Source organism: Bombina bombina, chromosome 6, assembly GCF_027579735.1.
Source record: "Bombina bombina isolate aBomBom1 chromosome 6, aBomBom1.pri, whole genome shotgun sequence".
NCBI lineage: Eukaryota > Metazoa > Chordata > Amphibia > Anura > Bombinatoridae > Bombina > Bombina bombina.
In genome coordinates, this window is record NC_069504.1 from 883,283,032 (window position 1) to 883,299,980 (window position 16,949).

The 16,949-nt window shown below is 34.0% G+C and overlaps 1 protein-coding gene across 1 annotated transcript; it reads left to right on the plus strand.

Annotated features, from left to right (window-relative positions):
- Nucleotides 1–22: 22 nt before the first annotated feature.
- Nucleotides 23–13,458, plus strand: LOC128663850 (C-type natriuretic peptide 3-like). Its single transcript, XM_053718384.1, has 3 exons — nt 23–304; nt 6,725–7,026; nt 10,782–13,458. Exons 1-2 carry the CDS (start codon nt 221–223, stop codon nt 7,010–7,012), a joined length of 372 nt encoding a protein of 123 aa, XP_053574359.1. The 5' UTR covers nt 23–220; the 3' UTR covers nt 7,013–7,026; nt 10,782–13,458.
- Nucleotides 13,459–16,949: the final 3,491 nt, after the last annotated feature.

The window sequence follows — 16,949 nt, forward strand, 5'->3', positions numbered from 1 at the left end:
AAATCTTCAGAACTGACCAGTCCTGAAATTTATCAGGACAGATACCAAAAAACCCGAACTAGTGACGAATGAAAAGCTTCAACTATCTGTAACCCGGAGTGGACCAGACAGCAAGAAATCTTAATTCACAGAAGGATCTTACTGACCATATAGAAAATTTGAATCAACCCAAACTTTTTTTACCCCATTCCTTATAACCAACCTATATATATATAAGACAATGAGCGGTCTCTCAGCTTTGACTATGACTCTGCTTATTCTTGCTGTGTCTGCCAGACCACCTCCTCAACTCTGGCAACTAAAGGTGAGTGATCTGTCTGTGATAAAGAGCTTGCAATCAGTTTTATTATTTGCAAAGTATTACAAAGTCTGAAAAATATTTTATTTAAAGGGACATGAAAATCATGGTTCAGCTAGAGCATGAAATTTTAAACAACTTTCAAATGTATTTATATTATCTAATTTCCTTAGTTTTCTTGGTCTCCTTTTTTAAAAGCATACCTAGGTAGGCTCGGGAGCAGGGAGTTAGCTGCTGATTGGTGGCTGCACATATATGCCATTTGTCATTGGCTTACAGATGTGTTCAGCTAGCTCCCAGTAGTGCATTGCTGCTCCTTCAATAAAGGATACCAAGAGAACAAAGCAAATTAGATAATAGAAGTACATTGGAAAGTTGTTTCATGTAGCTTTAATGCAAACTGAGACGTTTTCCTGTGGATATATTTCATGCTGATAGCCATTAATATCCTATAGCCACAATTCATTTCAATTCAACTGCTAAAAAATGTCATAGTACATAATATAATCTGATCTTTTTTAACTTAGCAAACAATTAAGTACTGGCAAACACAATTTAAAAAAAACTATTTTTTTTTGCAGCTTCTTCACTAACTATTAAATATATTTTAATTCCAACTGATGTAATTTTCATTTAAAATGCATTTAAAAGGGACACTGAACCCAATTTTTTTCTTTTGTGATTCAGATAGAGCATGCAATTTTAAGCAACTTTCTAATTTACTCCTATTATCAAATTTTCTTCATTCTCTTGGTGTCTTTATTTGAAATGCAAGAATGTAAGTTTAGATGCCGGCCCATGTTTGGTGAACAACCTGGGTTGTCCTTGCTGATTGGTGGATAAATTCACCCCTCAATAAACAAGTGCTTTCCATGGTTCTGAACAAAAAAAATAGCTTAGATGCCTTCTTTTTCAAATAAAGATAGCAAGAGAACGAAGAAAAATTAATAAAAGGAGAAAATTAGAAAGTTGCTCTATCTGTATCACGAAAGAAAAAAATTTGGGTTCAGTGTCCCTTTGATAATTCACTTCCTTAAAGTGAAAGTAAATCCTAGCGTTTTAAAAACGCTAGGATTTACTATTGAAACAAATAAAGGGGACTTTCATTCATGAAGTATAAGATACTTGATGTAGAAAGTTCTTTTATTTGATTCAATCGATCACGGTTTTTACCTTGCACAGCAGCCCACGGCAAAAAAAAAAAAAAAAAATTTGGCTAAGAGGTGACGTTTTCACCACTTAGCCAATAGCCGTGCGGTAAATCCGGCTTGGCGCCCATGGGAGACCCGGATTTACCGCACGGCTATTGGCTAAGAGGTGAAAACGTCACCTCTTAGCCAAAAATTTTTTTTTGCCGTGGGCTGCTGTACAAGGTAAACACGGCGATCGATTGAATCAAATAAAGAAGATTTCTTCATGAGGTATCTTATACTTCATGAATGAAAGTCCCCTTAATTTGTTTCAAAAGTAAATCCTAGCGTTTGTAAAACGCTAGGATTTACTTTCACTTTAAGGAGACATGAAACTTGAAAATTCCAATTTAATTATTTTATCAAATGTAATGTATTCTTCTGGTATCCTTTGTTGTAAAGCAAGTAGGTAGGTTCAGGAGCGTGCATGTGTGTGGAGTACTATACGGCAGCAGTTTTGCAAAACGGCTTTTACCTAGTTATATATTGTGCAAACACTGCTGCCATCTAATCCTGAAAAGCATTTGTGCACTGCAGCTATTTACTCCAGACATGTGCACACCACCTACTCAGGTATTCTCTTTAAAGGGACACTGAACCCAATTGTATTCTTTCATGATTCAGATAGAGCATGCAATTTTAGGCAACTTTCTAATTTACTCAATATTATCAATTTTTCTTCATTCTCTTGCTATCTTTATTTGAAAACCAAGAATGTAAGTTAAGAAGCCGGCCCATTTTTGGTTCACAACCTGGGTTGTCCTTGCCGATTGGACAGCACCAATAAACAAGTGCTGTCCAGGGTCTGAACCAAACATTGGCTGGCTCCTTAGCTTAGATGCCTTCTTTTTCAAATGAAGCTAGCAAGAGAACGAAGAAAAATTGATAATAGAAGTAAATTAGAGCATGCAATTTTAAGCAACTTTCTATCTGAATCACGAAAAACATCTAGCTTCAGAGTCCCTTTAACAAAGAATATCATGAGAACAAAATAAAGAATAGTATAATGGAAAGTTATTTAAAATGGCATCCTCTATCTCTATATCTCTATCATGAAAGAAAATTGTGTTCCCTTTAATTTATTCTGCTTTTTTACGGTAAGATCATAAATATAGACAATAGAACAGAGGATATGGAATGCACTAACAAATCTAATGGGTTAAACCAACAGAAAAAATGGGCTTCTCTCCACACCCAAAAGTGAAATAGCTAAAAAAATGTAAGATAGCCCTGATTCCTAAAAATAGAGAACCTGAACTATCAAGTATCTGTGGCGCTAAAGAAGCGGAAAACCCATTAATAATATGGCTTATTTAGAAAGAGATATATAACTTCAAAATATTGTATTATATCAATTGCAAAATGAATAATGATATGGCAAATATATAATATAGGCAAATTTAATATATTTAAAATATAGATGACTTAATCATCAGTTCAAAAATTACTGCAGTAAAAAAGAAAAACATTCATTCGAACATCAATGCATATATAAAAACAAGAATTCATACATATAAAAACATATAAAAACAAGAATTCATACATATAAAAACATATAAAAACAAGAATTCATACATATAAAAACATATAAAAACAAGAATTCATACATATAAAAACAAGAATTCATACATATAAAAACAAGAATTCATACATATAAAAACAAGAATTCATACATATAAAAACATATAAAAACAAGAATTCATACATATAAAAACAAGAATTCATACATATAAAAACAAGAATTCATACATATAAAAACATATAAAAACAAGAATTCATACATATAAAAACATATAAAAACAAGAATTCATACATATAAAAACATATAAAAATATGAATTCATACATATTACTGCAGTAATAATAAGCCATATTATTAATGGGTTTTCCGCTTCTTTAGCGCCACAGATACTTCAGGTTCTCTATTTTTAGGAATCAGGGCTATCTTACATTTTTTTAGCAAGATCATAAATATAACCTGATCATTTTTAAAAACAACTCTGATCATTTATTTTCCTTTTTTTGACTCCTCCCACCAAAACCTTGGCTTCAAAACATTTAGAAAGCAGTCTCCTCCAAATTACAATAAGATAGCACAATTCTTCTGTAACGAAAGGAGAGATATCTGAGCTTTAGTGATTCAGCTGCATACAATAGTGTTTGATGCTATGGGAGAGACTGGAGAGTGCATAGCAAGTATTAGTACTTCCCATCGTCAATCAATGAAAAGATTCTGCATAATAAAAAAAGTAAAGTGTTAAAGAGATATGACACACAAACATTTTATTTTGTGATTCAGACAAAACTTACAATTTTTAAAAAAGTGTACAATTTATTTCTATTTTCAAATTTTCTTTGTTCCCATGATATTCTGTGTTGAGGAGATACCCAGGTAGGCATCTGAAGTGCTACATGGCAGGAGATAGTGCTGTTATCCAGTGCTCTTGCAAATGGTTAACATTCTTGAAAAACTGCTGCCATATTTTGCTCCATAAATGAGCCGACTCCTAAGTAGATGTCCCTGCTTTATAACAAAAAGATACCAAGAGAATGGGGGAAAAAAAAATTGATAATAGAAGTAAAGTTATTTAAAATTGCATGCTCTGAATTGTGAAAAAATATTGGGGTTTCATATCACTAATAACAGCAATATGTTTAAATAAAACTGTAATAAATGCAGCCATAAGGATATTTAATACTATATTTCCTAATATTTAAATCTATATTTCCTAATTATTTACTATTTAACTTTTTAATGTCTTGCATAAGACTATCCTATTAGACTAAGCAAGGGAGATACTGTACTGTTCAATAACTGCTATACCAGATGCTTATTACATAGGTATTTTATTGCTTATCCAGATCAAACACAGAGACAAAAGGATAAAAACAATAGCACTGTATCAGTTCATGTGGTGAGATATTGGCATCTCTATGGATTAAAATGTATCCCAATTTTTCAAGAGGCAAATTAAAGAGATATGAAACCCATTTTTTTTCTTTCATAATTCAGATATATATATTATTTTGTCATTTTGGTATCTTTTGGTGAAAAGCAGGTACTGTAGGTAGGCTGAGAAGAGTGCAAGTCTGCAACAGTTTTGCTTAACAGTCCAAGGACACATGCCTTGAAAAGCCTTGAGTATTGTCTTTTCTTTTTGTCAGTGTCCAAATAGGGACAGATATATATGAGATCCTGAACCTATTAACCAATCTCTGCAACATGTAGGAGGGTCAGGGTTCTGAATTAATATTCCAATAAAAAAAAAACTTCTGGAAAAGCAGGGAAAATACATAATGACTGTGTGTGGCATATATTTTTTTGTTTCACTATGACTAATGAAAGCTTTTATGGGAACTTTTGAACTTCCCACCTCTTTTAAAGGACATTCTAGAGAAAAAAATAAATGTGATTATTTTAGTTTCAATCAAATTCACTTCTTTAATATTATGTTTAACTCCTTTAAAAGTATTAAAGGGACAGTCTAGTCAAAAATAAACTTTCATGATTCAGATAGGGCATGTAATTTTAAACAACTTTCCAATTTACTTTTATCATCAATTTAGCTTTGTTCTCTTGGTATTCTTAGTTGAAAGCTAAACCTAGGTAGGCTCATATGCTAATTTCTTAGCCCTTGAAGGCCGCCTCTTATCTGAATGCATTTTGTCAGATTTTCACAACTAGAGGGCGTTAGTTCATATGATATATATATATATATAACATTGTGCTCAAGCCCATGGAGTTACTTACGAGTCAGCGCTGATCGGCTAAAATGCAAGTCTGTGAAAAGAACTGAAATAAGGGGCAGTCTGCAGAGGCTTAGATACAAAGTAATCACAGGAGTAAAAAACAATTTATGCTTACCAGATAAATTCCTTTCCTTCCGGATAGGGAGAGTCCACGGCTTCATTCCTTACTGTTGGGAAATACAACAACTGGCCACCAGGAGGAGGCAAAGACACCCCAGCCAAAGGCTTAAAGGGACACTGAACCCAAATTTTTTCTTTCATGATTCAGATAGAGCATGACATGTTAAGCAAATTTTCTTCATTCTCTTGGTATCTTTATTTGAAATTCAAGAGTGTAAGTTTAGATGCCGGCCCATGTTTGGTGAACAACCTGGGTTGTTCTTGCCGATTGGTGGTCTGAACAAAAAAAAAAAGCTTAGATGCATTATTTTTCAAATAAAGATAGCAAGAGAACGAAGAAAAAATGATAATAGGAGTAAATTAGAAAGTTGCTTAAAATTGCTTGCTCTATCTGAATTACGAAAGAAAAACATTTGGATTCAGTGTCCCTTTAAATATTCCTACCACTTCCTGATTACTCCAGTCATTCTGCCGAGAGAACAAGGAAAAGTAGGAGAAACATTAGGGTATAAATGGTGCCAGAAGAATAAAATAAATAATAGGGGACCGCCCATAGACATGAAAAATTGGCGGGGGCCGTGGACTCTCCCTATCCGGAAAGTAATTTATCTGGTAAGCATAAATTATGTTTTCCTTCCTAAGATAGGGAGAGTCCACGGCTTCATTCCTTACTGTTGGGAAAACTATACCCAAGTTCCAGAGGACACTGAATGAATAACGGGAGGAAACAAAAAGGAAGAGGCGGACCCTATTCTGAGGGCACCACAGCCTGCAAAACTTTTGTCCCAAAAGCTGCTTCAGCAAAACAAAAACATAAAAATTAATAACATTTTGAAAAAGTATGTAAGGAGGACCAGGTAGCCGCCTTACAAATCTCATCCATATCCTAACGTGACAAAAGGCAAAGAATAACTGAGGTAATGAGGAAGTGGGAGGGATATTTAAGCCTTTGGCTGGGGTGTCTTTGCCTCTTCCTGGTGGCCAGGTGTTGTATTTCCCAACAGTAAGGAATGAAGCCGTGGACTCTCCCTAATCTTAGAAAGGAAAGTGTATTAATATACCTGTGTTTGCTATGCAAAACTGGGGAATGGGTAATAAAGGGATTATCTATCGTTTTAAACAGTAAGAATTCTGTTGTAAACTGTCTATTTAAACACATTTTGACAAGAGTAGCATAAGTGACTGTAGAATACTTATGTATTCCTGCTTCTCATTGGCTCACCAGCTTATTCTAATCTAGTGGCACAAGAGCAAAAAACTGTATTTAACCCCTTTGCACTTCTTCTAGTGAAGATTCATAAAGTTATTAAAAATGTAAATTATCCTGCACTGCTACAAAACTTTTCCCTTATTTTGTGTTCCTTCAGTCTCTCGCAGATCTTCTGACCCGTGACCTCTCTTCCTCTGAGGAGATGAGCCTGTTGGACAGTATAGAGGATTTAGGTGCATCTCACACAGGTCCCCGGACACGGGAGTCCCCCCTTACACAAGACTCAGCACAGCTGCCCTCCAGTCGTGCTTGGCTTCGTCTCTTCAGTGACTTCATGAATAACCAGAAGAAATTTAGGGGGCGTACTAAGAAATCAGGAGTTACTCGTGGTTGCTTCGGCATGAAACTGGAGCGTATTGGATCTTTTAGTGGACTGGGCTGCTAAAACCTTCAATCCAGGTGAGGAGGAATCTAGAGGTCACATAAATGTTCTAAATACAAATTGTAAAATTAAAAAAAACACACTGGATAAATAAATACATTATTTTCTCCAAACAGCTCCAGAAGATAGGGATTCAGAATATATCCACACTGTTTGTACACAGGTTTTAGGAGCCATGGCTCAAAACATTAATTAAAAAAAATGATGAAGTATGGAAATGACCAAAAATTATTAATCCATAAAAAAAAGTTCAATTAGAAGCAGGATACCAGTATTAAAAAAACCATTATAATAAAAAAACAACATATTAAAACAAAAAGGTCATGCTTAAAGGGACAGTATACACCAATTTTAACCTAACTGCATGTAATAGACACTACTATAAAGAATATTATGCACAGATACTGATATAAACATCCAGTATAAAACCTTTTAAAATTTACTTAGAAGCTCCCAGTTTAGCACAGTTGATTAGATTAGTCTGGTATGCCCACTGAAAGGGGCTGGGAAAGCAGACCCTCCCCTGCATATGAATAAACCCATTATACAAACAAGAAGCAATCTGACATCTGTATACATTTAAAACTTTGGGGCTTGGTTAAAAGTCTGAAAATAAGCACAATTATTTAAAAATAAGAAAAACTATACTTTTTTTTATAAAAACACACCCAGATAAGAGACTGTATAAATGGATCTACATAACATTTATGCAAAGAAAAATCTAGTGTACAATGTCCCTTTAATATAGGGGAGAGGTCTTATTATTTATTCAATGCTATTTAAAACTTTAGTATTTATACAAAATGAGAACAACAAACAGAACATATCATCTTGCATATTATAATTTTCTCAAATATTACTATTATATTAAAAACTATTATTACAAAAAGAAATATTTATTTGTTAAAAGTATTTTTTTGCATATGGATTAAAATAACACAAAATTAAAAAAAGAAGAAAAATGAGAAAGAAAAATCGAGGGGAACTCGTACAAACACCGCCTGCCATCTTTTCTTGCATCAAGATGATCATATTCAGTAAAAACATTGGGGTAGATTTGTCAAGTGTCGGGTGGACATAATTTGCTGTAGCGGATCAAGTCCACCCGACATCGCTAAATGCCGACAGCATACGCATATTTCTGGTGAAATGCTTGTGCAATGCCGCCCCCTGCACATTTGCACTAGCAGGGGGTGTCAATCATCCCGATCGTATCTGATCTGGATCATTGCTGTCCTCCACCTAAAAGGTGGCGGATGAGTTAAGGAGGCGCGGTCTTACGACTGCTGCTTCGTAACTTTTGTTTCCGGCGAGAAACAGCTGCATCCGCAGCATAATAAATCAACCCCATTTTCTTTTATACAGTATATAGTTTTTATAGTGTTATCATTCCTGTCCATAGGTCACAAAGAATAGCCACCACTTTAGTCATTTTAAACCTACAAATTATCTATAAATCTATTTATATTGTTGATATCCAAGTTCAGCAAAGCCAGATCTGGGTTATTTCCTATCCTTCAAGGTTAGAATATTTATCTCAATACATTTTCAGACATTTCCACCAAGCATGGATCTTTTCTCTTAGCAATCTATCAAAGCATCTAAGTAATATGTAATAAGTTATTAATAATATAAATAAATGTAATGAGACATAAAAAAACACACAAAAAAACACAATGATAAGATCAATATACAGGACAGACAAAAAAAAACTAATACACACAATGGTACAGAAGGGGTGAAACTCTGCTTGTAGGAGCATATGATCTAAATAAAAATTAAGAATCCAAACTAATATGTGTGTTATGCATCTCCCTAAAATGTAGCCCAATATTTTGCCATGTTTTAATGCTATTTTTGTTTAAAGTGATTGCAAAGTTTAATGAATAAGTGCCGTTATATAAAAATAATCTTAAAAACAGTGGCACTATAATTCATTAAACTTCACAATGAAGCTTCTTTTTTTAACCCTTTGAGTGCTAATGACGGCTCAAGGCCATCGCTAGCCCTCACCCACCTTGAGGGCAATCTGGGGGCTCCTATCGACTCCCACCCTGGCTTCACATTTGACGTGATGACGTAACCGCGCAACTTTATTGAAAAATTACAATTGACAGTATAGGGAAATGGGGGCATGCTGCTTAAAAAGCCTGTATCTCAGGCATCTAAGCAGCTACAGACCCTCCAAGACACATCGCTAGAAAGATAATCGCATAACCTTTCCAACGGTATAAGTCTTGGGGATCTGAAGAAAAAAATAAAATAAAATAAATATATATATTTAAAAAAATTAAAAATAAAAAAATCCTCAAATCCAGCTTAGCACCCAGGTGGGAAGTTGCTTAGCACTCAAAGTGTTAAAATACTTAACTTTCTTTATGGACAACAGACCGTCAAATCCTCTGACACAGCTCCTGCTGTAGCTAGCACAGTGATGATGAATCCAGCTTCCTCCAATCGTTGCGTGCACCCTTTGGTGTCCTGCTCGTGGGGCCATGCAACAATTGGAGGAAGCTGGATTCGTCATCGCTGTGCTAACTACAAACAGGAGAAGCGGCCACTTATTCATTATCAATCACTTTAACTTTAAACATGGTAGCATTGTAGTATGAATATTATGGAAAGTTACATTATAAGCATAATTTTAACTTCTTATAACATGTAAGTGCATTATTCAATCTGGTATTTTATTTAAAATTGGCAGTTAAAATCAAAATAGATTTGTAGGATTCCTGTGATTTGGTGCATAAGGTATGTGAATAGTTTTGGCAGTGGTCTGGGATGAAGTCTGGCTGAATGCAAATTAATTTATAATTATCCTGTATTAATAATCATCTACACATACTAAAATATCCTAAACTGCTCAAAAGACGTGCATCAGGTACCATAACAAATAAGCTAACTGAGCTGTGTTGAAAAGGATTTTAGTTCAACAGTGACCACAGTTTTTGTCAATACAAAATTGACCCCCTTAGCTTGTAAGCCTAAGAGCCATGTTGTTTGTAGATCACCTTCTTTAGAGCTGACTACAACAGTGAGACTCTTGGCAGGGCCCTTTACCCGTTCCTTGTATTTCGCCTATGTTTATAGCGCTGCAGAATCTGTTGGCGTTCTACAAATAACCGATAATAATAGATCATGTTTTCAAATGTACTAGATCTAAATATCTTTACAAAACAGCTCTTCATCTAGCAACACAAAGTTGATTTTTTTTTTAATTCTAAAAACAGATACATGTGTATTGCAGGGCACACACACTTTAATTTCAATTAGACAATGTATTGAACCTAAGATTTTTTATTACTGCCTGTGTGAAACTTTAAAAGGGATAGTCTAGTCATGATTCATGCAATTTTAAGCAACTTTCTAATTTACTCCTTCTACCAAATTTTCTTTCTTCTCTTGGTATCTTTAGTTGAAAAAGCAAGCATGTAAGCTTAGAAGCCAGCCCATTTTTGGTTCAGCACCTGGGTAGCGCTTGCTTATTGGTGTCTAACTGTAGCCACCAATCAGTAACTGCTACCCAGGCTGCTGAACCAAGAATGGGCCGGCTCCTAAGCTTAGATTCCTGCTTTTCAAATAAAGATAACAAGAGAATGGAGTAAATTAGAAAGTTGCTTAAAATGACACGCTCTATCTGAATCATAAAACTTAAATTTTGACTAGACTATCCCTTTAAATCTGTGTTTAACCCAGTTTTGTATACTCTTTAGAAAAAATAAAAATCTGAAATATATAAACCATTAATATGATTTTTTTTTTTATCTTTTAGTGTGTTCCTTCACAAAACGACTCCCTACTTGGGATGAACCACCCTACTTCCCTACCCTGCAGACATGGCTTTCTTTGACTGCCAATGAAGAAACTGTGAACGACAATGAAATTATAAAAAAGGAACCTAAGCAACATACTTTTTTTTTTGTTTTTTTAAACGACTTTAAAGAACAGTCCCACCAAGCAATGGGTAATATACTACATTTATTTTGCTATTAGAAATCCCCTTTCATCTCTACTCAGCATTGGATTTCTAACAACATAAATCTATATTTTGAAGTGGGACCTTGATCTTTAAACAAGAAAAGTTTTTGATCCAGTTATTCTGGACTAACAACGAAGGATTCTTTCCTGATTAAAAAAAAAATGTGACCTTTCTTTCATTGTAAAACAGTAACAAAAAAAAAAGTGTATTTCTGTTGTAATGTTTGTCCTAAAAATACAGCCCTTGTATTTCTGTCCAACAATATTTAACATTACGTCTTACAGAAATTAGCTTTGATGTTAAGGAAATATTTTACATGAAAGTGAAACACTGAAGGAGTAACAAAAATGACATTTTAAATCCTAATAAAAACCTAACATCGGAAGGACTTACAGTCTGTAATATTGTGGCCTGTTTTAACCACAAATACAAAAACAATTAACAATGGGCATCCAATTGGTGAAAAAAATAAAAATAAAATCCAGTGCTCTTTTTGAAATGTTAAAGGGACAGTAAACTCAAAATTACAATTTTGTGTTTTAGATAGAGTGCCCAATTTTGGGGGAAACAAATCCTGTTTACTTTTTTTAATCTAATTTGCTTTGTTCGTTGGTATCCTTTGTTGAAAATCATACCTTAGTAGGCTCAGGAGCATAAATGCACTACTGAGAGCTAGCTGCTGATTAATGGTTGCACATATATCCCTCTTGCCATTGGAACACCTAACGTGTTTAGCTAGCCCCCAGCAGTGCATTGCTGCTCTTTCAACAAAAGATACCCAGAGTGTAAAGCAAATTGGATAGATGTTTAAAATTGTATGCTCTGAGTCATGAAAAAAAAAAAGTGTCATGTCCCTTTAATATGCTCTACATATGATATATTATAGAAAATTATTTTTTTTTATAATTTACAAAGGCTTTCTTGGTTAAATGCTCATCAGTTTTCTAAATTAATTCCAAATTCTTCTTCCCTTTCGCTAACATTTCTAGACCACTCACCACAAAGTAAAGAATATGAAACAGAAATTAGGTAAAACCTTTTAGCACCAAATCTATAACTACACAAAACTGGTACTCTCAAGCAAAAAACAAACAAACAACAACAGGTTAAAGTGCATTTATACTTATTTTAATTCAAGCCAAACATATGAACCAATAGGCATTGGGAGTTTCTCAAGCTTCAGGTTCAGTTTGGAAAACCCAATGGTAAAATTCTAAAGATGAAAACAGACACCTTTTGACCCACACTTGTACGTCGGTAAAATTAGCAAATTAACAGAAATTGAGGAAGGCTTTGTTGTAGTGAAATAGCTTTATTTTCCTTTATTCATATTTACTGTTTAGTATTATTTCCTAGAATCCTAGATACATTTTTGGAGTTTTGATAAGTGTTTAACAAAGCCTTTTGTGAGTACAATAATTAGTCTACTTATTTGAGTATTGATTGGTTTTTTTTGGTCCCTATTATATTTGCTCACAACTACACACACAAAAAATAAATAGGGCAGCGCTACCAAGCCACTCATTAAACATAATTAAAAGCAATAAAATAAAATTACATTGAAACATTAAAATGAATTGCATTCGAAATTTGATAAATAAAAATTTAAGCTGATAATAAAATATTAAAGAGAGGCCGGTGTCAAATTGTAATTTAAAAAAAAAAAAATAGTCCAACTTACAATAAAGAAAATGTAAATTCGAGTTTCAATAAAAGAGATTATATTAGCCGATATGTTAAACCAAAAAGTCACAGTTATCTGGATACTATTGCTTGATGACTTGGTGTCTTTTTTTTATTATGTGCTTGTTTGTTATTTATCACATTTTGAATGCAATTCATTTTATTGTGTTCATTTTAATTTATTTTATTGCTATTAATTGTGTTTAGTGAGTGGCTTGTTTAGCGCTGCCCTATTTTCTCTTGTGTAGTGTGATCTTATATCTGTAGAATTACAGATTAAAGGAATATGAAACCCAGTGTTTTTCTTTCATGAAATGTAATGTAATAACATGTAATTTTAAGCAACTTTCTAATTTACTCCTATTATCATTTTTTCTTCTTTCTCTTGGTATCTCTATTTAAAAAAACAAAACAAAAAAAAAACAGGAATGTACGCTTAGGAGCCACCAATCAGCAAGCGCTACCCAGGGTGCTGAACAAAACATGGGCTGGCTCCTAAGCTTACAGTCCTGCCTTTTCAAATAAAGATACCAAAAGAACAAAGAAAAATTGATAATAGGAGTAAATTAGAAAGTTGGTTAAAATTGCATGCTTTATTTGAATAATTAAAGGAAAAATAATGGGTTTCATGTCCCTTTAAGGGTGAACAATATTCACAAGTGTTCACAGGATCAGGAAGGTTTGTGTTATTTTGCTATTATATATGGTCCCCTATCTATGTCAAGTTTACACATATTTACAGACACAAACTACTAAAAATGTACTAATAAACTGTGTCCAAATCTCATGTTGCTTTAATGAGAGTTATCTTAGTGCAAAATGTATTAATTTAGAGTCATGCTATAAAGCAATAGGATGCATGTCACACCTTTTAATTGTTTGCCAACATCAAAACTAGTTATGAGAGGAGGGAGTGTTCAGCAGACAAGACAAAAAACTGGAATATTTCTCTTACATTTTGTACTGCTATGAATTTGCTGTGGAACTCTGGGTGCCGAGATCATAGATCATACAAGGCTAAACATATGTGGTTTATTATAAGGTAACAGTTATCACTAACACACACAGTTACATACACACACACACACACACACAGATACACACACACACAACATACATACAGACACACACACGCATTCCAGAGTTCCAGAAGACACTCACTGCATTTCATATATCCATAAGTTATTTTATTGTAATGTTTTAGGGTTCCCCTGTCATCAGACATCTGTCTATGTCAACTGCCATTAATAACAAACACTACTGATATTTTGTTGGTTTGCATATCATTTTACAACATTTCTTAGCATTCATTCACTTTAATAAAATTACAGACTTTAGAATTCTATATCTATGGTTTTTGATTAAAAATCAGTAATTGAAAATTAAGTAATTTTTTGTCACTTGCACCATCTTGCACTTTATGCAACACAGCAACAAAGTTTCTTATTTGCAAAAAAATAATTTATTCACCAAATTCCTGTCCATCAGCTTAGATTAAGTTGTACTGGTGAATATCTTTACTGTACGAGAAGAAATAAGATTTATTGCATGTAAGGTATGAGATAATTATTCTATTGTATACTGGAAAATATTAAGAGAAGTGCACATCTCAAAAAATGATTTATTTAGAAAAAAGGTCTTGCAACTATAGCCAGTGCTAATGCAGTTTTTAAAACGCATCATCTCTGGAAAACAAAAAAATTATCACCTTTGATTACCAGCACTACTCCATATCTGTACCATTACGCTAAATACATGACCTCCCATTTTAAGACTGGATTAGGTCTGTAAACTTAAAATACTGAATTATTTAGTGATATAGTAACTAAAGACATTGGAAAGCTGGGAAAGAACAATGATTTTACCAATCTATAGAAATGTTGAGCAATTACAATCAATAAAAAAAAAATCTACAGCTACTACATAAATTTACAAGACAATTCTAAAGTATGATGGTCAGTGTGTTTGTCTCTCCAACTCATGAAAATAAATCATACTTAACACAATATTTTGTACTAGTCATGTCTTTTATATGACATATCTTCTTTATGTTACATAATGGCAGACATACCACCCAATTCAATTTGTTTTTATCTTGGCTCACCCCATTAGCATTTGCCACCAAATTACTACCAAAACAGTAAAAGGGCAAGACGAACAGTAAAAAAAAAAAACCCTGAAAAAATAAATTGTTGGAAGCCAAAACAGACTGCAGAAACTTCCTGCTAACACTGGCATGTTCCAATACTCAGACATTTAACTTACAAGCCTTCAGAAATGTATGAAGCATAGTCTATGCTGTAGATATCCTCTTAAAATCTGTATAGTCAGCTATTAGTCCAGCAAGGGAAATAACCTTCAGTTAAAAAAACCAAAACATCTCCAATATAAATCCTAAACGGATGTCTGCTCCAAGGGTTCAATAGAAAAGCCCACCAAAGGTTAAATTATCTGAACGTGCTCCGACTTCTGTCAACAATAGCTACAATCTTGCTTTTGCAATTAAGCCCCATTTTACCATGAAGTTTGCCATGACTTCAGCTAAAAAAGGGAATGTAATACATTGCACATATTTACATTCATAACCAGATGGGCTTGATATTTTTTCTAGATCAAAACAACCAATTCTCTGAGGTTTAAAGGGACAGTCTACACCTTGGTCATCTTAAAGTCTTAAGGCTGTGACACACTGCATCGCTTCTGAAGTTCAATTATTTCATCTCTGAGAGCTTAGCTACGCAACCTGACGCAGCAGAGTGCTCAGAGATGAAAAGGCAGGACACACTGAGCGCGCACAGCTGCATCTACATGCTGCGCACCGCTCCGCTTGCAGTGTGTCACAGCCTTTACCTTAGATTAAGCTGCAAATATTTCTGTCCACTTTGAATTGGCAACCAAGCCCCACCCACTGATGACACCACGATCTGGACTGCATATGGCATCCAATCACAAAAGGTTCACTAGTTGCATTCAACAGACTGTCAATGCTATTCAGCAGAATGTCTAGATGCAGCCCAGATCATGATGTCATCAGTGGGTGGAGCTTGGCAGCCATTTCAAAGTGACCAGAAACAATATTAATTTTAAAATAACTGTTTTAGTGTTCCTGCTGCATGATATAGAAAGGGTGCAGGAGGCTATTTGCAGCTTAATCTAAGGTAAGACTTTAAGATGACTAAGGTGTAGACTGTCCCTCTAATAAAAGCATAAAAAACAGAAGATGGACACACCATGAAACAGAAAGGTTCGTTAGAGACTTGTTTCTATTTATTTTTCCCATAACAAAATGGATCAAAATCATTCATAAAAGATGATCATTTACTTTGTCAGTTGTGCACTGGTGACATAAGTCTTGGGTGGTTTTAATAATAATAAGCAAGTGTGGAACTGGATAAATGTCAGAAATCTGCAAATGTCTCCCCACTTTCACCATTCAGCCTAAATTGCTTAAAATAAAGTAAGAATGGAAACTGAGTACTTTCCGTAGGCCTGGATCAATCAACAGTTGACTTAGAAGCCCATAAATATGTAGTGTGTCTTATACAGTCTAAATAACATGGATAAGATCAGACTAGGAAATGGTTGAGCTCCTTACCAACTGTTGTTTTAAGTGCAGTATATAATAGCATCATAGGAGGTGTTATTAAAGGGACATGAAACCCAAACATTTTCTTTTATGATTCAGATAGAGAATTTTAAACAACTTTCTTATTTACTTCTATTATCTAATTTGTTTAATTATCTTGGTATAATTTGTTGATGAAGCAGCAATGCACTACTGGTTTCTAACTGAACACATGGGTGAGCCAATCACAATTGGTATATATATATATATATATATATATATATATATATATATATATATATATATATATATATATATATATATATATATATATATATGCAGCTACCAATCAGCAGCTAGAACCTAGGTTCTTTGCTGCTCCTGAGCTTTCCTAGATAAACCTTTCAGCAAAGGATAACACGAGAAGGAAGCAAATTAAATAATAGAAGTATAATGGAAAGTTCTTTAAAATTGTATGCTCTGTCTAAATCATGAATGTCTAAGACTTTACTGTCCCTTTAAGTTGCAATAAAGACCATGGAATGCAGCCTGTGGACACAATGAAAGCTCCCCAAAAACTCCACCTTATGCTCCATCCCATCTCTGATGTTTGCACCGCTCCAGGTTGGCATATATATTTCACAGCAACTAAGCAGTTGTTTTTCACCTTTTGGCTTTGAATAAAACATAGATCAACTGTTTTACTCCAATCG

Bases quoted from the DNA above. Each gene is read 5' to 3' on its own strand.
- LOC128663850 (XM_053718384.1), top strand. From the start codon at position 221: ATGAGCGGTCTCTCAGCTTTGACTATGACTCTGCTTATTCTTGCTGTG. The intron at 305-6,724 runs GTGAGTGATCTG...GTGTTCCTTCAG, and splicing joins CTCAACTCTGGCAACTAAAG to TCTCTCGCAGATCTTCTGAC.